This window comes from Colias philodice, chromosome 9 (genome assembly GCF_061535455.1).
Source record: "Colias philodice isolate Cphi_HAF_F1 chromosome 9, ilColPhil1 Martin Lab GWU primary, whole genome shotgun sequence".
In the NCBI taxonomy this organism is placed as follows: domain Eukaryota; kingdom Metazoa; phylum Arthropoda; class Insecta; order Lepidoptera; family Pieridae; genus Colias; species Colias philodice.
This window is the reverse complement of record NC_143094.1, coordinates 1903427-1926817: the sequence shown is the minus strand read 5'-3', so window position 1 is coordinate 1926817 and position 23391 is coordinate 1903427. Positions and strand designations below refer to the sequence as shown.

The window sequence follows — 23391 nt, the reverse complement described above, 5'->3', positions numbered from 1 at the left end:
AAACGAAACAATTATTTTTACCACAATCATAAATTAAAATTTAATTCAATTTTACAAATTTAATATAGGTACATAAAAAATTTAAAAAGTATACTTAACAATAAATACTGACAAAATATTAAGTACGAACCTCTATAAAACATGGAAATCGCACACTAAGGATTACACGAAAAATTGTATTTAAGGTTTGTTATTACAATTTAAACCGGTATAGGTCAAAAAATATAAAATAATATTCAATACCTAGGTAATTAATAATCATATTTCTGTGTCATTTCAATACAATAAATAATATGTTATATTAACGTACATAGAATTTAAAAAGTATTACTTATTCTTATTTCAATAAATATATTAAATTATGACTTAAGACTAGAAATACGATTATATCAAATACTGAAAAAAAATCATATAACTAATGACACAATTATTATTTAAAACCACATACAAAAAATGTTAGACATTAAAATTTAAATCGAACAACATTAAAATTAATGAAAAAACATCATATAAGTTATAACCATTGAGATAATATTACTACGTATGGAGGAGACACCACGAACAAAATCTGTGCGCCATTTTTTTGCTCTAACTAAGTTTTAAAAATTATTATCTAGTTAGGTACTTACCGATGAAAGTTATTCCTTTGCACTTTTCCGTATTATTTGTGCAATATCGTAACACACACGAAGGCATATTTGATGCGTTTCACTTTAAAACAAATAAAAAATGAGCGTGCAGTTACGCCATATGGCGTATGTTGAGCGGAACATAAGGTGATGTAGGCGGTGTCGTCTCCATATGTATATATCTCAATGCATAAAACTCGACATTCCTCATAAAAACTAACAACTGAAAAAAATGTATAACGACTAGATTAAACTAAATACTATATCTACTTAGTATTAATTAAAACTACAATAAAAGCTATTGTTGTTATGAAGGAAGCTGTGACGGAAGCCGCACCGGATTTAAACCAACCCTCCACTGGTTCACTGAAAATTAAATAAATTTTATTTCAATTTGCCATAAATTATGTAGAGTAAGATCCCAGGACCGCCAGACCTCACCTATTTTCTGTCGGATGAAATGTGGACGATTCTTATTTTTAACTGTATATTAAATCAACCATGTGAAAATACGTGAAGTAAGTACTGTTTTTTTGAACCCTCATCGCCTGATAGGTATCTGGAAATTGGCCCATTGACCAAGCTAGCGGGTAGGCGTACCATGGTAGCACACACCAACACTACCCAAATCCCAATCGTCCACATTTCATCCATCAGAAAATAGGTGAGGTCTGGCGGCCCAGAGATGTTGTACAGTGTACTAAGCACTTGCCATGACTTGCCATAAATCATTACATTTGGGAAGAGCCTTTTCATGTATTCTACTGAACAGAAAATATTTTTTAACTTCGTAAAATTCTGTGCCCTTCTAAATTTAAAACTACTATTATTTGTACTGAATTCTTTACCCTTTTTTTTATAGTGGGGAAATCTTCCAACGATACCCACGGGCCCCGGGGAAGGAGCCGTGGGTTATGTCGGATTCTTACCGACTAAAACCCCACTGTGTTCCGTCGAGCCGCTTTAATGATGGGGCCGCGGGTATTTGTTAGAATTCTTCCGCGACCTTACCCTGCCATTTTTTTTTTATTTTAGTACATAAGTATTTTGCGTTTACGGCATGAACCATATTATTAGTCCGGGATACATCGCCCATTTTTGCAAGTGATTACTATCAAGCTAATTTTTCGTGAGTAGCTTTATTTTGATGAGATGCCCAATAATTTCATGTACGAAACTCTCGATTGTGGTAGCCAACGGAGGTAACAAGGATAAAAATTTTTGATTTGATGGTTCTCAAATATTTATTACGCAATTTGTAGGACAATATGTCTGTTGAATTATATAAGTATTAAATAAGTGAAAATAAAAAAATCAGCTGGTTAGTAATCATTTATGATGACTTCGTTATCGATACACATTGGAAAGGGGGACTCTTTGATCAAACCATAGATTTTGTAGGACAAATATTTTTTCGAATAATTTACATAATTATCTTGAGATTGAACAAAAAAAAAACATTCAGTTAGTAATTAATATTTGAGAACCATCAAATCAAAATATTTTATCCTTGTTTCCTCTGGTAGCTACCACAATCGAGAGTTTTGTACATGAAATTATTGGGCATCTCATCAAAATAAAGCTACTCACGAAAAATTAGCTTGATAGTAATCACTTGCAAAAATGGGCGATGTATCCCGGACTATATCATATCAGTTACTTCGATTCGTCCGAAGGAATCCAAAAGAAAGAAAACTGATAGACCGTTTTTTGTCCGAATAGGAGTTAGTTTGTTTAACATCATATGCAATGATATTATATTATATACAAACAAGAGGATTATAACTTAGGATTATAATATGTCGAATATTTAACCACGCTTGTATTAGAAAAACATCGATCACGAGACGGGATTCGAACCCGCGTGTTTCGACTAGCGGCTAGGCCCTAGTCTCTCTTAATCTCAATCTTATTAGTTGTACTCTTTCAATGTTATGTGTTTGCATTTGAATGCTATAAAACTGGAATTTTCATAAAAAAATATATTTACTTTTTCATTGTTAGTATTCCTAACCTTAAAATGGGATTGGGGATGTATAGGAAGAAAAAGAGTATGGGGATTTATGGTAGAATAGATGTTCTTTTCGCATATTTCATAGGAAATTTTATGTTATAAAATAGCTCCTTCGGCAGTGAACGTCAACTTTTTAAAGTGAAACTTTTATTACATCGTCTCAAACTTTTTGGTCTGTGTACGATCGAACCGTACGTGACGTACGTTCGACCGTCACGTACGGTTCGATCGTGACGGTCGAACCGTATGATAATTATCGTACAAATACGATAATTTTGTGCCTAAGTTTCACTTTAACCGTGGTTTCATAAAACCACACAACATTTTTTTTTCTCTTTTAATTAAATTAATGAATTACCTTAATTTACTCTAATAGGTATCTATAGTAGCAGATTTTTCCCTGAACTTGGAAAAATATTGGTTTCATAATATAAAACCATTGTTTCTGCGACATAAAACCTTTTAACATCAGCGCTTTAACTCAAAAGTTTCAAGAAATTTCTCTCAATATCATACTTACTCATATTTTATATGAGCATTTATTGTAGTTACAAAAAATACATTAGCAATAAATTAAATTAAATTTAATTTATTGAAATTAAATTAATTACCTGCCTAATTTTGAGGAATTATATAATTTCGGAGTTTTATGTAAATTAACTATCTCTTTCTAATATTGCACTTATTTTATAAGAACAAATCAAATATATTTACTTCAGAGCTTTCCTGTCTTTCATATACCAAAAAACATACTTATTTTTTTTTCTTTATATACCTAAGTAAGTATTTTAAGCATACAATACAGCGTTTCCTTAATTCTTTCATATTCAGTACCTTTGCTGCTATCGAAAGTTATGAGTCATTTATCCTACTAATAATTTATCGATATAACGACTGAATAAAATTGAAAATTATAATCCGTTCTATTCATTGATAGATGACTAACTTGGATTATTATTGTATACCTGGGTACCTACGAAGATTCCTTCGTATAAGCCTAAATATATTTAATAGGATAGGAAAGGACTTCAGCATACAGGAATACAGAATTGAGAATATCCATTCGAGGGAACGAATACTTCTTCTTTTTATTATTTACTAGTTCTTTTCATTATTTATCAAACTAATCATCTTTGTTTAACAGATTTATGAGTAGGAGAATAAGAAGGTTTTATTAAAAAAACATTGGCATTTAGTGTGCGTGTAGTATGTGTTTATGTAGTTTATTAATTTTCTTATAGGTTTGTTGATCTCAACTTAGGAGAGTAAAATGTACATACAATAATGATCTCATACACGATGTAATATTGTCTTAATGAGCTTTATCTCTATACTAAATTAAATATTCTATACAATTTTTGTTTGAACGTTTAATTTTGTCCATTAGTTATTAACTTTATGGCTAGGCCTTCGGTGTTTAATAGGCACGATTAAGTTGATGTATGAGAGAAAATTCGTGATAAAAAAAACTAAAGCCTTAATAATCTCCACACTTAAGCCTCTGCTTAAAAATGACATTGAATTCAACCACATCATTTATATGATACATAATAATGATCTGAACAAAAATTATAAACTTCACAAGAGGAACTTCTTAACTATAACAAATTAATATAATATCCTACAAGATGCCAATCACGCCGCACGCGACTCGTCCCCCGGCGTTGCCTGTCTTCCTGGAATCTGGGTGGTCAGTTCTGCCGAAGTCATCAGCCTTTTCGTGAAGAACCACAGCTCTTCCTAGGATGCAATGCGGTCCATATAGAGCTATTCCACTGTCCACAAAGTCCAGGGTAGCAACAGAGTTCTCGTCAAAGACAATGTTGCCCAAGTCGCCGACGTGACGGTTTTCATCGTTAGGGTGACCGTGGTCTTTCTAGAAAGTAAATATTATCATAAATAAATGATAGGACAATGAGAGGTTATGGCGATAACCCTTGCTTTCACACGTGTTCTTACAATGTTTATTATTAAATACATTGGCTGTGTACAAGATTAATACATTATTCTCCAATCGTTATCTATCTTTCTCTTAGCTTGATATTGCATTATCGGTTCAAATTTGTATACAAATAAAATTCTGCACACTTTACTCAGATATTAATGCACAAGCATCAGGGTTAATGGTTTTAACATTGATGCATATTAAAAACAACAAAACGTATTTTACATACTGTTTCCCAAAACATCGCTTTCAAACCACATTAAAGTAAATTACGCTAATAATTTTGAATATTAAGTTTAAGGCCGGTTTCATCACTTGCTGATAATATCTTTGATAGTCGAATTATGAACATATTTTTGTATCATTTATTGTTTACTATCACATACGTAATCTTAACTGGGGTAAAACTTGCCCTAAAGATTGCAAAACTTCTAACTTCTAACCTATATTTCTCTTCATGTCTTACTACATCCTGCTATAAAAATCATGCTACATTTATCCTGCCATACATATCTTGCCTATACCCAAACTTACATGCTCAGGATTGAAATGGGATCCCGTAGACAGACATCCTCCCGTAATATCCCCCTTCTCATGTACATGGAAGCCGTACTGGCCAGGGGGCAGACCGACAATCACACCTTCTACCCTGACCTTATGGGCGTCCACTTGGGTAAACGTTAGGTTACCATGGATATCGTTCTTGCGTAAAGGGTCAGAAAGGAACACCTTCGCTTGGAGGGGTGCCTGAAATTACAAAGGTATGGTAATGATATTGGTAAATTAAATTTGCGGAACAATTGGAAAATAATTTGGAAAATTCAAAAGTGCACGCCTCATAATTTTTTTTAATAAATATTTATTAATTATTATTTTTGTTTATTTAATAACAATTAAACCACATCGAATCAGACCCTGAAAAATGAAAGGGTTCTATTCCTGAGCATACTCAAGCGTAAGAGAAAAAAAAAGACTCGATTAGTAAAGTATTTCGGTCGCTATCGTGTTAACAAGAAAAAGGTTCCGCACATACAGACACACGGACGTCCAAGACAGAACTTTTTTAAACTGTTTTTTAACTAGTTTAAATAACAAAAATGACATCAAAAATATCATGAACGTTAAAAATAGTGTTTTTTCTTAATATGTGTGTGTATGTATTATCTTACAAGTGCAATGTATGATACATAAAGACATTTTAAGTTTGAAAAATCAGATGTTTTGCGCGAAGTGACAGTAGTACCCACCTCAACGCTTCGCTTATGAGGCGTGCAATAAACTTGTTCTTTAATCTTTCTATGATAACGAATAACGACCAACCCATGTTTGATCAGCGATAATAAATGTTTGTCTATAATCTTTTCTTATATATAAAAATGAATCGCAAAATGTGTTGGTAAGCGCATAACTCGAGAACGGCTGAACCGATTCCGATAATTCTTTTTTTATTATATTCCTTGAAGTACGAGGATGGTTCTTATGTAGAGAAAACGTAAACATGTACCACGGGCGAAGCCGGGGCGGACCGCTAGTAATAAATAATATTCTATAATAAACTTTAATTGTTTGTAAGTCTATAATAAGTATAATTATTATGGTATAGAGTTGGAACATCTTACAACCAAATCTTAGAAATAGGTACCTAACAGAAATTTGTAGTACAAAATATTATTTTAGGTTATTTACGAACAATTGTGCAAAATACAAACTGAACCATATGATCATCAATTCATATAATTACGTACTAGGTGCATTGTTACAAGAATCATAAATTGGATAATATAAGAGCACTTACTTGGTCATATTGTGCTGAAACAGCAGCCAACACTGCTAACAACGGTAATAGAATAATCGCCATTTTCACTTAGGATCTGTAAATAAAACAATTCTTCGTAATATTATTTAAGACTGCATTTTTATATTGATTTAGTCATTAATATTATTTAAACCTTTGAACATTAAAGTTAGGTATACAGTGGTGTAATGTAATTTTAATAAATAATGCCATCCATTGCAACCAAACCCATACAAAACCCGTAGTATTGAGACGTGTAGGTACGCCTAACAAAACAATTTATGCATAATTTTCCTCAAAACAACATGATCACTACGCCTTTTAGACGTCAAAGTAAAATATTACAACCACATTACAACACTATTCATCGTGTTAAATGCAAAGTTAACAGCAATAATGAAACACACGGTTAGACAACAAACAAAACAAACACAAATAATTTAACCCACATAAAAATCCGGAGATTCTCAAATCACTTCTTTTTCTTTAAATTCGTACTTAAAAACTCTATCCTTAGCAAAATTTAAAAATACACAATTAAATCGTACCTACTTCACTATATTTCCTTGTATGAGTATTATTCTTTATACATATAATAAAATCGTAGGAAAGTCAAAACTGTACATTGAATATTTTTTTAAAAGAATACATAATCCATGATCTATAATCGATATAGAAGCCAAAAACATAGTTTTTAGAATTTTTGTCTGTTTGTCTGTTTGTCGGTTTGTCTGTTTGTCTGTTTGTCTGTATGTTTGTCCAAGCTAATCTCGAAAAGTACTGCATAGATTGACTTCAAATTTTGCATGAATATTACTAACAGGTCGGGTGAGGCTTTTTTAAACATATTATCATGCTATCACCTCCAGGGGAGGAGCTGTGAACCTTTATTTTTCTTACGTATTCCGTGTATTACGACACCGTTCAATCTAAAGACTCATGTTTAAATGTTGTTTTTGAGTAAGTCACGCTATTATCTAGCTTTATACTATAAAAACTACGTCATTTGCGTAATTTTGGCAGAGAAACAATTAAATGAATCTTAGTAGTATAAAGACAAATTTAAAACAGCGCCATCTATGAAGTGTTATAAAAATCAAACACACATTAACTATTGGAAATTAATAATAATCAAATGACGCATATATAATTAATGTTGTTTAACAATATCTAGATTGACACTATAAAAATTATGCCATTTAATTTAGTAACTTGGGAAGAGAAACATGTAAGTTGTATAATATTAATTTTGAAACAGTGCCATCTATGAGATTTCGTAAAAATCAAATCAATTTACATGTTAACACTACTGAATACACTGTTAAAAATTAATAATTTAAATATAATCATGTTATTTATTTAACTCTTTAACCCATATCTTCCCTTCCCTATAAGGTATATTTCGTGTAAAAAATAAATATACTACATTTTTTAAAGTGAGGGTAGATGTTTTATTTTAAGTAAAACAATGGTAAAACTAGACACCATTATCTACAGTTAATCTAATATTGATTATGTTCATTAGGTACAATTTTAAAAATCTTCGTGTTTTATAAATTTACTAGCTTACCGTACGCGCCTTCGTCCGCTTTGCCTAAAACCTAATAAGTTATAGGTATACTAAAACCTTCCTCTTGAATCAGTCTATCTATTAAAAAAACCGCATCAAAATCTGTTGCGTAGTTTTAAAGATTTAAGCATACAAAGGGACATAGGGACATAGGGACAGAGAAAGCGACTTTTTTATACTATGTAGTGATATTTATAAAGCAATTGAATGCCATAAAACCATAAATATCAAATCCAATCTTTATGTTTTGTGAATTTTCACCATCATGCGTTCCCATAAAAGGTAAGTAGTTACTTATAGGTATTTATTTTTTATAATGATAGCAATTCATGTTTTTTGTTGGTATTATATTACACTTTTAGAATGAAATAATAAAATGAAGAATTCTTTTATATATGACTTTTACAAGATTTTGAGGTGCATTGGGAATAGTAGTTTTTGATAAAATTTTATTTGTAAGTAGCTTTTTTATAGATTTACAATTAACTTTTGATTTTTTTATTTACAGATTCAATGCTCATAAAATTATATCGCCTTTGGAAGACTATTTCTGCTGACAATTTTACAACACCACTTGAAAATTGATGATTTGATGATAAAGATAGTGGCAGCGAAGATTAAGTGGAAATTAGTAATCATCCGCTTCGTCAATTTTCGAGTGAAGTTAATGTCCAACTTCCAATGGTTCAATCATTGGAAGTATCTCGGGAAATTTTGGAGGATATTTTTCAGGAAGGAGAGGAGGGGCAGCCAACCACATATCAAACTACTACGTTGTAGTACCGAAAAAAAATGTTATTGCCAAATGAAACGTAAATTTTGCACTCACAACTGTACAAGTAATGTTTTTTTTTTAATATTTATCGTTATGGCTATCGAGGTATCTACCTGCGACCGTACTGGGATCAGAGTACATGATATACAGTTCATCATCCAGGATTGCTAAGAGCATTTTCACACTGAAAAAGATGTTTTCTTTGAATCGTAGTTGCTTCATTTGTTTATTTTTAATCATTTTACATAAATGTTTTATATTTTATAAATATACTTATCATTTTCATTATTTATAAATAAAATGGATTGCCGTCCTGAAATTATAAAAAAATAATATATACTTTTGCCAAAATATATACAGCTCAAACTCATTTTTAGATACAAATAACAAAAACAAATTATTTATTAAAATTTAGTAGATAAAATAAATTATGTAACGATTTTATAAGAAAACACAGTATATTTATTATGCGACGGTGATCTCTTCCAGAAAAAGATATTCATCAGCTCAATAAAATTGAATAGTATGTTGTTAGTTATTCTTTAGATTTACAATTGTAATGAGAATTTCCGCATTCAAGTTGTATCGTAGTTTAGATATTATATATCATAGTTTTGACACATTAAAGTTCCAACAAAACCCTCAAATTTTTGAGCAGAGTTGAGCAAGATAATTTGAAAAATGTACCGGGTTAAGTATTATAGAAAAGGTTAGTTCGTTGGTAATTATTATTTCTTCGTCATTTACATGTTGTTAGTAAAAATAAACTTCGACTACTGACGTCTGACGCGAAGTGGGGACAGCGACCAGCGTTGTCACTGTATCGCTCTTGCCACGCTGTTCAACAGACTTATTCGATAGTTCAATTTTATTTTAAGACCGCTGTGACAACCAACCCGTGAGACAACCAAACCCGGTCTCCCCTACTATCCCGAGAGACCGAAACCTTTACTGAGAGGGTATGACGTCTCACAGCTGATAGCAAACGGCATATTGTACTATCCCGTGAGACCGAAACCCTCACTGATAGGGAATTACGTCTCAATACTGATCACAACAGTCATATTTTATCTCGAGAATCTGAAACTTTACTCAATATGAAGACCGTTTGACAAATGATATAGGGTGCATCATACTATTTTGCGATCTCTTGAAGATGAACATGAACATAAGCAATGACTAGAGTAGGGACGTGAATATTACAATTATTTGAGACAAGAACGATTAATTAGTTTGTTTAATGAAAGATTAAGAATAATTGAAACTATTCGGTCTCTGGAAACGGACGAATAGCGAGAGGCCCGTCTTACTGCAGACAGATTTCGTCATAGTCTTAATAACTTAAAGGTAAACAATCTACGAATTCGGTGGTGTGGTCCGACAAAATATAAAAGTGGGTTTGCTTATAACCTCACAATTTATTACAGATCATCTTCTGTATAGGCGATATTAACGTAGTATGTTCTTTTGTAATGCTTTAAAGTGGAGTAAGGAGTCGGCTTTCGTTTGAAGATACACTGGAACCTTTAAAATCACTACTTTTAGAGGAACATACTGTGCAATCTAAACTGTTATTAGACAATATTCGCTCTTATAGTAGTGCGTTTCAAATGATCAAAGGTGCTAAACAATTATCAGAGGGTTCTTTCATGCTTACTTTTAAGATACAAGGTCAAGTTTATTTGATAGGATCCCTTTTGCCTGAAGGCCAACCTAAGTTTGTTAAATATATTTTGTATTCGACTACAACGAATAGTAAAATACAAGAAATCAATATTTCTCAAATTTAAAACTGAACTCATTTCACAATTTTAGAACAGGTTAAATATTATTCGTATGTATGCAGTTTTAAATCGACATTAGAAGCTTTTCCTCAAGATGGTGATATCGGCACTCAGGAACTCCCTGGACATGTTATAGCGCCCAGGCCACAGTAGTACAATTTTTCTTACAGTAGAGCAACTTATTTTCGCATAGCAACGGAGGGGAACTCGCGGGGGGTCAAGTGACGCGGGCCACGTACCACAAACATGCTTGGTTTGTGGTACCGAGCGCGAAAGAAAGTCATCGTGTTTTTAGTAAAGTTACTATCTAAACTATCGTAATTTAATACTTAGGTACATATTGTATAATGGTGCGCTCAAACTGTTGATCTACATTTAATTTAGATTATTATTTGAAATACTCAGTAATGTAGAGTTTAAATCACATTCATTCATGTTTTCTTCAGATTTTTTCTTATCAGTGTTCAATTTTAATGTAGTTTATAAGAGACAATAATTAAGAACATTCAAAAATAAAGTGTCACGTATTTTTTTTAAACGACGAATGACGAAAAACGACGTTATCGCGGACGAAGTCGCGGGCAACAGCTAGTTAAGAATAAAAACACCTATTGTTAACTTTAGTAAAACTACACTAATAAGGCCTAAATATTTTGTACCAATATGAATTTAAAACGTTTCTATATAAAATAACCTTCGTAGGTATGTTTCACGTATTGATACTGCCAAAAACCAACAATATTGAAGTATTTTGAATAAGCAGTACCTATACTATCTTGGATTTATCTTTTTTATCGACATCTCACAGATGATGTAATAAGTGAATGTAAGAAGAATACCTATTTCGCCGCCAAATGTCGATCTAGGTATCTTTTACGAATAAAGTTCATATAGGTACATATAATAAATGCATTTGAATTTAAAAATGTATCACTGGAGTTTTTATTGTATTTACTAGACCGTACTTTTATGGAAAATGAATGAATAAATGATTAATAATTCAATGCAAATTAATTAACATTACTTTTTAACTTTTTAAAAAAATGATGACTCAGAAGCTGCGGATATAAAGTTTGATCTCACGTAAAAACTACCAAATTCAAAATAAAAAATAAATAAAAATCATTTATTGAACAAGGTTCCTTACATCAAGATCAAAATATAGACCCCAGACTCCCAATATAGCTTTCGCTGTGTTTCAGGAGTCTGTGCCTTCCCGATACCGACAATACATTAGAATAGTTCAATAAAATACATTAGAATAGTAATCAGTTACAAAGAAAATTTAAAAAATATTAGGCAATGGACTTTTGAAACCTTTTATTTTTTACCCGTGAACTATCGTGGGAGTGAAGCCACAGTTGTTTAATTTAATATGAATTGGAATAATACATACCTACTTACTTAGCTATGTATTATTCCAATTCATATGAAATTAAACAATTAATGGATTAACCATATTGTGTGAAACAGTCACGACTCACGAAGATCTTTGTGTTGCACATAAACATTCTATTGAAATCGCATGAATGCAATCGGAGAAAGGCAACAAAGAATGAACATTTAAATTAATCTCTATGAAATACCACAGATCTATGCTAATATTATAAAGCTGAAGAGTTTGTTTGTTTGTTTGAACGCGCTTATCTCAGGAACTTCTAGTCCGATTTGAAAAATTATTTCGGTGTTAGATAGCCCATTTATCGAGGAAGGCTATATAATATCATCAAGCTAAGACCAGCAGGAGCGGAGCAATGCGGGCAAAACCGCGGGGCACAGCTAGTTATAAATAATTTTACACAGATTGCATAATGAATAAAACATTTTGAAAGCATTCATCTTTTGTTCCACATGCAAGTGCATGTAAACAAAATACGATCACAATCAATAATAAATCTTAGCTCCTAGAAATAACGTTAAAAATTAATCGATTCAATGCACAGGTGCTTGGAGATTATTATTTGTTAAAGGTCAATTGAACAAAGGATTTATAATGGCTTTCCTGATGATACATATAGACTATATTATGTATCGTATAGGTATGTAATAAAGGATGATGTTTCCTTAAGAAAAAATAGAGTTCCTTTACAAGTAAACAAGTTAAGATAACACATTTTTTGCGTAGATTGATATTAAAAACACTGTTTTTATTAAATTTTGACAAACATTATATTGCACGCCTCATAAGCGAAGCGTTGAGGTGGGTACTACTGTCACTTCGCGCAAAACATCTGATTTTTCAAACTTAAAATGTCTTTATGTATCATACATTGCACTTGTAAGATAATACATACACACACATATTAAGAAAAAACACTATTTTTAACGTTCATGATATTTTTGATGTCATTTTTGTTATTTAAACTAGTTAAAAAACAGTTTAAAAAAGTTCTGTCTTGGACGTCCGTGTGTCTGTATGTGCGGATCCTTTTTCTTGTTAACACGATAGCGACCGAAATACTTTACTAATCGAGTCTTTTGCACGCCTCATAAGCGAAGCGTTGAGGTGGGTACTACTGTCACTTCGCGCAAAACATCTGATTTTTCAAACTTAAAATGTCTTTATGTATCATACATTGCACTTGTAAGATAATACATACACACACATATTAAGAAAAAACACTATTTTTAACGTTCATGATATTTTTGATGTCATTTTTGTTATTTAAACTAGTTAAAAAACAGTTTAAAAAAGTTCTGTCTTGGATGTCCGTGTGTCTGTATGTGCGGATCCTTTTTCTTGTCAACACGATAGCGACCGAAATACTTTACTAATCGAGTCTTTTTTTTTCTCTTACGCTTGAGTATGCTCAGGAATAGAACCCTTTCATTTTTCAGGGTCTGATTCGATGTGGTTTAATTGTTATTAAATAAACAAAAATAATAATTAATAAATATTTATTAAAAAAAAATTATGAGGCGTGCACTTTTGGATTTTCCAAATTATTTTTTTCTCTTACGCTTGAGTATGCTCAGGAATAGAACCCTTTCATTTTTCAGGGTCTGATTCGATGTGGTTTAATTGTTATTAAATAAACAAAAATAATAATTAATAAATATTTATTAAAAAAAATTATGAGGCGTGCACTTTTGGATTTTCCAAATTATTTTTTACTTTTGATTAAGGATTAACCTAAGTTATTAAAGACATTAGCTACAGACCATACAAGTTAAAATGATATTTAAATGACGATCAAAACTTTTATTATTATTTGACTATCTAGGTACAATCATTGCTCTGCTGATAATGATACAACAAATAATGATGAGAAATAAGGAAAACTCGATAAAAACTTGTATATAAAATATGTTATGTATATGTTATGTATAATGTATATAAAGCTCTAAATCGGAAGATTTTTTTTGAGTTTTAAAAGTATACACAAACTGACTTAAAATTTTTATACCCTTCATGTTTTTCTATACTACTAATAATATATATCTAAAGAGTTTGTTAGAATACGCTGATCTCAGGAACTACTGATATTGCTATAATATAATTTGGAAAATCCAAAAGTGCACGCCTCATAATTTTTTTTTTAATAAATATTTATTAATTATTATTTTTGTTTATTTAATAACAATTAAACCACATCGAATCAGACCCTGAAAAATGAAAGGGTTCTATTCCTGAGCATACTCAAGCGTAAGAGAAAAAAAAGACTCGATTAGTAAAGTATTTCGGTCGCTATCGTGTTAACAAGAAAAAGGATCCGCACATACAGACACACGGACGTCCAAGACAGAACTTTTTTAAACTGTTTTTTAACTAGTTTAAATAACAAAAATGACATCAAAAATATCATGAACGTTAAAAATAGTGTTTTTTCTTAATATGTGTGTGTATGTATTATCTTACAAGTGCAATGTATGATACATAAAGACATTTTAAGTTTGAAAAATCAGATGTTTTGCGCGAAGTGACAGTAGTACCCACCTCAACGCTTCGCTTATGAGGCGTGCAAAAGACTCGATTAGTAAAGTATTTCGGTCGCTATCGTGTTAACAAGAAAAAGGATCCGCACATACAGACACACGGACGTCCAAGACAGAACTTTTTTAAACTGTTTTTTAACTAGTTTAAATAACAAAAATGACATCAAAAATATCATGAACGTTAAAAATAGTGTTTTTTCTTAATATGTGTGTGTATGTATTATCTTACAAGTGCAATGAATGATACATAAAGACATTTTAAGTTTGAAAAATCAGATGTTTTGCGCGAAGTGACAGTAGTACCCACCTCAACGCTTCGCTTATGAGGCGTGCAATATAGGAACTACCGTTTTCAAACATTCTTTCGTTGGATATGGTATATGTAAAACCTAAGTGCTTCAGGCTATTAAGCCGAATCGCTAGTTTGATATTTAGATAAAAAAAATAAATAATAATCCATCTCGATAACATTCATATCAACTACATATATTCAAATAGCAGAGAAAGGCGACATGTGCAGCTAAAGCCGGTTACCTTTCCATCATACCTATTACGAAAACATCTCTAAGATAACATTACAAAACACTTTATAACCTGATATTGTATACATCAAAACATTTTTAATCTCCACTTCTAATACCCATTAAATAGTACTACTCTACATTAAATAGAATTGAATTAATAACATTAATTTGTATGATAACTTTAAATTTATACAAAAGTACCTAGTTATATACTTATTATACATACTACATTAAAAACCCTTTCTAAAAACAAAGTTTAATTATTATTAATCGTTAATTTTGATAATGAGATTGCTTTTATAAAATGCCATTACTTTATCAATGCTTTACTCAAATTCTAATGTTTATAGCAATACAACTTTAATTATTTTCTAAGATATAGGTATTATAAACTTACAACAAGGTACAGAATTTATTATATTTATTTAATAATATTTTAAAAGCTCTGTACCTACGTGTCTCAAGTTCGAAAAAATAAATTAATTATTCTAAGGCTGAGCAATGATTATATTTAGAACATCGAGATGTACGTAGTACCTACATACTATCTCGATGATTTAGAAGATGTTTTTTTAGAAGATCTTTGTGACAATAAAACTGTTTCTATCAAATCAATTCAATAATTTTAAATTTAATCTATGAAATGAAATGATATAAAATATGAAATGAAATTTTACGTTACATTATTTTCTTTTTCTTTAAAATTAACTACACCTAAAATAACAATAGCATTTTTAAATATATACACACACTTTATTTTCTTACTACGTATCGATCAAAATAAACAACGAAATTCAACAGTTCTCATAAATATTAAAATCTCACACTAACTCGTAAACTCAATTCTTATTATCCAAAAATTAACACTAACTACTTCATTTAACAAACATTATGCAATATTTATTACACACGGTTATATAGGTAGATACCCTAGGGTCTAAAATAAACACAATATATTACAAACACGACTTACCTCTATGATTCCAAACAGTGAATGCGAGGTACAATTTACAATTCCTCAGAGCGCATACAAAATGACCAGTATATTTTGACCCCTCACACACACGAGATTGACCCGTATCATTCTCAAGTTATACGAGTAAATAGGTCTTTTTTTGTAAGTAGGGAAATCTTTCATAAATACACTCTGGTGAAAGGGCCGTGGTTTATGTCGGATTCCTACCGACCAAAACCCCACTGTATTCCGTCCAACCCACAGGTCCAACCGCTTCAATGACGGGGCCACGGGTTTTAGTAAATAGGTCTTACTCGCTGGTCGTAAACAAATTATTTTCATTGCTAATCTAAAGTTGTTTAATCTAGAGCGTGAGTTGTCAATGTTTGTTTTATTTTGGTTTTTGATTTTGACTCATTGGATCTTGATTATTAAAAATATGTGTACCTAGTTACTAGCTTCAGCGCGCGACTTCACCTGCATAAAATATTAAGCTTAGTTAAACCACAGATTACTAAATAGTTACTACGTAAAACTATAGGATAAGTTGAAGTGCAATGAAAAACAAGTGTAGTTAAAATACTTGTTTCAGCGCGCGACTTCACCTGTATAAAATAAAGATACGCTTAGTCAAACCACACATTACTAAATAGTTACTACGTCAAACTATAGATAATCCATCTCTGCGTCCAAAATCAGACGAATCGGATCAACATCAATTAATGCTTTAGCATTAAAAATATAAACACGTGTCATTTTACTATTTTTTTCTAAACTTAGAGTAGATAGGTACATAACATAGTGTTAGAGCCCAACAGATAGAGTCTGACAACTACATTCAAACAGACTATTATTATTTCGTTTATAGATTTTTCACATGAGCAAGTTTTCGCCTGTCTACTACCTATCACATGAGATTTATGTACATATATTTACGCAATTCTAAAGTAGTTAGCTTATCTCGTTTTGATCCTATTAGTTAAGCAAGATTAAACAGTATAACATGTTTATTGTATTTTTAATTTGAACTTTCATAGCAGCCACACCCAAAGAAAAACAAGTAATAGAGTCAGGACAAAAAATTACCCAAAAAAACCGATGCCTAATCTATTGAAAAAAACAACAATTAAGTCCTCACTTGTTCCTTATTTAAAGCAACTTTTTATTAATATTTATTTTTACTTGTGAGGAATAGAATCTAAAAATTCGGTTAACGGATATTTTTAAAATTTAAAGAACATCTTCATCAAAAAATTCTATCTCGAGCAAAAGCTCTGTTGTAGTTTATTAGAACACTTAAATAACAATATCTGAGATAATTTACGCTAAAGGAAATGACTCTCGAAATAAACAGAAGTTTTGTAAAAAATTGAAATTGTTGTGAAATAAGCATGTTTATTTGTCTGATGCTATAATTAAAATTAATAAACAGCTGCATTGGTTTCTACATATTAAGTAAACAGCAGAAAAACAGGCGAAAAATTGTGAAATATTTACTTTCAGGGAAAAACATTAACTTTACTATTTATCACAAACAGATATATATAAACCTTAGATATTAAATATTAAAACTATCATAATGTACCAACTATAGAAATATAAATAAGAATGTAACAACGTATTGCAAAATGTATATCTGTAAGATGATATTTTGATACTGTAAATTACCTACATGTACAGCTGCTAACAACCCATTTCTTCCTAGAGCCATTAAGCTCTTTAACATTCTGACAACCTCTGTCAGATATGACAGTAGATACCACTAATTCAGATATAGAAAGATATCTATGCAATAAAACTTTAAAAGCTTTGGTAAGTAACTTTCTGACTGTTTGTTATGGATTTAAATCACTTTTGATGTTACATATAAAATTACGACGCAAAATGTAGAGAATTTTTCGGATAAACAAAATCTTATAAGTAAACTTTAAAGGTTTTAAATAGCAAATTTTTACCACGAATTTCTAAATACCCAATCCTCAGACTAGTAAAGTTATAACTTGCGGGGTCTCTGGTGCGTTTTAGAGATCCCGGAGACCCTGCTACTATACTTTGGGTCTGGTTACCGAGGAAGTTTTAGTGGATAAGAATCCCACATGCTCGTTTTTTCACCCAAAAAACGAGTATCCTAAGATTTCCTCCGCGTTAAAAAAAAAAGAAATAAAGTTATAAATTATTGTGGTTATAACCTATAACATTTACATTCATTATAAAGATGTGTGTCTCTATTTAATTTAACTAAATTTAACTTCGGTACACATCGTGGTCTACATTTATCGTCTTTAAAATGAAAATAAAAAGCCACAAACTGAAATAAGAAGATGAACCGGTTCTCTCATTGCACAATATATTGCAATTTCTCGAATAAACCTGTCAAGCGTGAAATATTACCAGGTTTTATTAGCAAAGGACTAAACTTCGGACTTGACCTCTGGCGTATTCTGTAGAACATCTGCAGTTTTTTTTTAATCTCGTTTATAATAATACTAGCTTACCGCCCGCGGCTTCGCCCGCTTTGCCTAAAACCTAATAAATTATATACTAGAACATTCCTCTTGAATCACTCTATCTATTAAAAAAACCGCATCAAAATCCGTTGGGTAGTTTTAAAGATTTAAGCATACAAAGGGACATAGGGACAGAGAAAGTTACTTTGTTTTATACTATGTAGTGAAGATTAAATATAACATGTGTTATTGTAACAATAAGATACAGTGTTATATACAGTCGTAGTAATAGTCAATAGTAGGTAATGGCCGCGGGTCCTCCCGCATTGAAGGATATAATATACATATTTTGCGTGCCTTATCCTACTAATATTATAAATTCGAAAGTTTATATATTTATTTGTTTTTTTTGTTATTCTTTCACTTATAGGATGTTTTTATACCGTAAATCCAACGGGAACGGGAACTAAGCAAGTTTTTCTTTGACTAAAGCGCGTCACACACGGTGAAGATACTATAATATTTTATCTTAAGATACTGTTATATTTTATATTACAGTATCTTAACGCATCCGGTATCAGCGTTCGGACCATCATTTTTCTTTTTGTCATTGCGTACTAAGACCCCTGTAGAACCGCCATCCTGTTACAAATGACCCACAAAATTTCGCGTCATTTGTAACAGGATGGCGGTTCTACAGGGGTCTTAGTACGCAATGACAAAATAAAAAATGATGGTCCGAACGCTGATACCGGATGCGTTAAGATACTGTAATATAAAATATAATGTCAGTATCTTAAGATAATTTGGAAAATCCAAAAGTGCACGCCTCATAATTTTTTTTTAATAAATATTTATTAATTATTATTTTTGTTTATTTAATAACAATTAAACCACATCGAATCAGACCCTGAAAAATGAAAGGGTTCTATTCCTGAGCATACTCAAGCGTAAGAGAAAAAAAATAATTTGGAAAATCCAAAAGTGCACGCCTCATAATTTTTTTTTAATAAATATTTATTAATTATTATTTTTGTTTATTTAATAACAATTAAACCACATCGAATCAGACCCTGAAAAATGAAAGGGTTCTATTCCTGAGCATACTCAAGCGTAAGAGAAAAAAAAAGACTCGATTAGTAAAGTATTTCGGTCGCTATCGTGTTAACAAGAATAAAACCGGCCAAGTGCGAGTCGGGCTCGCGCACAAAGGGTTCCGTAGCAGCAAATATAATAAATTACAGTTAAATCAACCTATCTCAAAAACTATAAGAGATACTTTGATCAAACCAAAAATCGTTGAAAGAGTTAATTAGCATGCATCACCTCTATTTTTTTTAGAATTTTATACCCCGTAGTTATAAAAATAGAGGGGGGGGGACATACTTTTTACGACTTTGAGAGCTGATATCTCAAAAACCGTTCACTTTAAGAAAAATGTTTTTTAGAAAACTTTATATCATTTTAAAAGACCTTTCCATTGATACCCCACACGGGTATGTACATCGAAAAAAAAAATTTCATCCCTCAGTTACATGTATGGGGGGCCCCACCCCCAATTCTTTTTTTTACTATTTAGTGTCATATTTTTGTAGCGGTTCATACAACACATATTCCCATCAAATTTCATCACTGTAGTACTTATAGTTTCCGAGTAAATCGGCTGTGACAGACGGACAGACGGACAGACGGACAGACGGACATGACGAAACTATAAGGGTTCCGTTTTTGCCATTTTGGCTACGGAACCCTAAAAAGGATCCGCACATACAGACACACGGACGTCCAAGACAGAACTTTTATTAAACTGTTTTTTAACAACAAAAATGACATCAAAAATATCATGAACGTTAAAAATAGTGTTTTTTCTTAATATGTGTGTGTATGTATTATCTTACAAGTGCAATGTATGATACATAAAGACATTTTAAGTTTGAAAAATCAGATGTTTTGCGCGAAGTGACAGTAGTACCCACCTCAACGCTTCGCTTATGAGGCGTGCAAAAGACTCGATTAGTAAAGTATTTCGGTCGCTATCGTGTTAACAAGAAAAAGGATCCGCACATACAGACACACGGACGTCCAAGACAGAACTTTTTTAAACTGTTTTTTAACTAGTTTAAATAACAAAAATGACATCAAAAATATCATGAACGTTAAAAATAGTGTTTTTTCTTAATATGTGTGTGTATGTATTATCTTACAAGTGCAATGTATGATACATAAAGACATTTTAAGTTTGAAAAATCAGATGTTTTGCGCGAAGTGACAGTAGTACCCACCTCAACGCTTCGCTTATGAGGCGTGCAATAAAATATTATAGTATCTTCACCGTGTGTGACGCGCTTAAGCAATCGAATTCTCTATCTTCTTATGGGTTAATAAACTCAAACTAAAACATTTATTTGCTCTTCGGCTTCTTCATGAAGCACTTTTGAATCGTCATATCATAGACTAGCTGCGCCCCGCGGTTTCGCCCGCGTGGCTCCGCTCCAGCGTGATGATAAAATAATAACCTTCCTCGATATAATATGGGCTTTCTAACACTGTTCCTGAGGTTATCGCGTTCAAACAAACAAACTCTTCAGCTTTATAATATTGGAATGGATTTGTCATTTACCACCGATTTGGTATTGGAAAACAGTTTCTACAGAGAAGAGCCGGCAAGGATCTGTGTAATTGCTCTTTTAAAATCATAAGGGGCGCTAATCTTTTGTAAATAAAAAGTCGCAGTACATTTCCTTTACCCTAGTCATTAATAAACATTGTAGATAATGAACAAAACATCCTTATTATCAGTCAATTGATTTATTTTCCACTGGCTAAAAACTTTATCGTAAAGATAATTTTGCAAAGAAAAAAATAACAACAAAGAGTAACTCATACGATACGTTATATCTACGCATAAAATATTTCGCATAGTAATCTCAGATGATAATAATAGGTACCTATAATAAATAAATAGTAAATATGTACATAGGTATTACATATGTATTTACTATTTATTTGCATATACGTTTCCTGTGCCTACCTAATTTTATATCGCATTATTATTCCCATATTTTCTATATTAATTTTTATGTATGTGTTAAACTTTAACAGTTAAAGGTTAAGGTTCGCACAGTGTTGAATAAGTTATCACGATACTCTCTATCTGAGTGTATCAAGTGTTGTAATGTTTTCTTTAAATAATAAGTAAATAAATAAAATTCATTTATTTAAGGCCACATAGCCCATACAGTATTAGTTAAATCTTATTCTAGTGTTAATATTACGATTACCTTAATTTAAGTAAGTATAATTTCCATTTATTATTATTTTATGTATTATTTTTTATAAAAACTATAAGTGTGTAAACGCACTCCTGAGAAAATTTTCTAAAAAACGGATGAAACAAGTTTTTGCAAACTTTGCTTAGTTCCAAACCAGATGGCGCTATCGATATCATATAATTCATAATATTTAATATTATTATAACTCCAAGTTTGTTAGCGTCCAGAAATAGATAATAACATCACAAATCTTCTTATCAACAATTTAAAAGTTGTGTAATTTTTATCTCAAATATAGAAAGATATCAAAGAATAGGGAAATAGAAATAAAATACTTTTTAATAATAGTATAATGAATTATTATCGATAATAAATAACTACTCGCGAAAACCAGGCGCAAGAAAATACTAATAAGGAAATCTTTGTACAATAATGGACTGTCATGATTTATCTAAAGTCGGTTCAAATTTCATCACAATTGGTCAAGTGTTTTAGGCGAAAAAGCGTAACAGACAGAGTAATAACTCTATCTTACGCTCAAACGCTGTCTGCGCCAAATTTTACCTCATTTTAATAGTTTATCAATAAAGCATAGTCATCTAATGTATATAGATGAAGGAACTAAGCATTACATGTTCTAAATAATATATTTCGTCTCAGCTCGAACACCTTGGTCTATTTACTAAAGTTCATTAACAAGTAATACATCACAGTGACCTTAAATACTCTGACCATGATGCTTACTTGCTTGCCTTCCATACCCGATGCAGTGTTACTATGTCTTGAAATAATTGCTTCCAATCGTTTTCTAATATGAAATGTAATACCAACTCTATTCTTGAATAAAATCGATGTGTTTCAATATGGTTTCAATAGTATCTAAGATAGACATATAAAACTAGAGTATGATGACATTAGACGTAATTTTCAAAGCTTTCCATCCATTCAATTACATTGATTTTGTATATCTTAATGTGCGTAAAAAACACCCTTTAAAATTGTTTTTCTTTAGATACACATTGTTATACCATAGTCATACTATCTAAGTATCTACACTCCAAAATAACATTATAAACGTTATGTAAATAAATGTATTCCTTTGCTCGTCTCTCACATTAGAGCAGAGCAAACAAAGTCGAAATTTTTGTGTAGAAATTCTGTATTCTTATTAGGATTTATACTTTTAAATGACCAAACCATGTGCGAAGTATATCTAGCTTAAATACATGATGTAAACAAGTACTTAACCATTACGTTACCTTGAAAACGTGATTTGTTTATCTAATGCACTCAGTTAGTCAAACTGGTAGTATATATGTATACTTAATTTTCCTTACAAAAGGGTCTATTTACATTTCGTAAATGAAAGAAAAATTCACAATAAAAACACACATTTATGTTATTAACTATGACTACTTACGCCTCTTTAATATTTTAATTATAAAGTAATTTTTATTAACACAATACTATATTTATTAAGGTATTTATCTTAAAAGAACTGCGTATATAAAAGTTCCGCGACGTAGTTCTTCTGTTGTTATATTGATGCGTAATAATAATAATTATGGTATTTGTGCAAAGTCGCCTCGCATTAAAAACAAATCACTTACCGAAAAAAACACACTTCACTAAACAACACGACACTATACAAGATCAGGCGCAACACTGCAATAGGTACCTGACTTCAAGTGGAAAGCCTTGTTGATAAGAAATCACTAAGAAAGTACTGCGACCTAAATCGAGGT

General features: G+C 31.3%; 1 protein-coding gene across 4 annotated transcripts; it reads right to left on the bottom strand.

The window, feature by feature from the left end:
• Positions 1-39: 39 nt before the first annotated feature.
• Positions 40-23391, bottom strand: LOC149485638 (uncharacterized). 4 transcript variants are annotated; one of them, XR_016316054.1, is made up of 6 exons: positions 15946-16019; positions 6384-6459; positions 5123-5335; positions 4269-4519; positions 823-995; positions 40-510 (listed from the first exon to the last, which is right to left on the bottom strand). XR_016316054.1 is itself a non-coding variant. In XM_089698936.1 (5 exons), the coding sequence occupies exons 2-5, from the start codon at positions 6444-6446 to the stop codon at positions 896-898; spliced, it is 627 nt and encodes a 208-aa protein (XP_089555062.1). In that variant the 5' UTR covers positions 6447-6459; positions 23257-23391; the 3' UTR covers positions 40-895. The 4 variants fall into 4 exon arrangements, 3 of the variants coding, with proteins under 3 accessions (XP_089555062.1, XP_089555061.1, XP_089555063.1); XM_089698936.1 differs by lacking the exon at positions 15946-16019 and adding an exon at positions 23257-23391 and having other exon boundaries at positions 40-995; XM_089698935.1 differs by having other exon boundaries at positions 40-995.

What these genes read in the sequence shown, in the direction of transcription:
- LOC149485638 (XM_089698936.1), bottom strand. Translation starts at nt 6,446, where the DNA reads ATGGCGATTATTCTATTACCGTTGTTAGCAGTGTTGGCTGCTGTTTCA. An exon ending in CCCATTTCAATCCTGAGCAT is followed by an intron (nt 4,520 to 5,122) that starts GTAAGTTTGGGT and finishes TTTACTTTCTAG; the next exon opens with AAAGACCACGGTCACCCTAA. An exon ending in TGCGGCGTGATTGGCATCTT is followed by an intron (nt 996 to 4,268) that starts GTAGGATATTAT and finishes TTTAATTTTCAG; the next exon opens with TGAACCAGTGGAGGGTTGGT.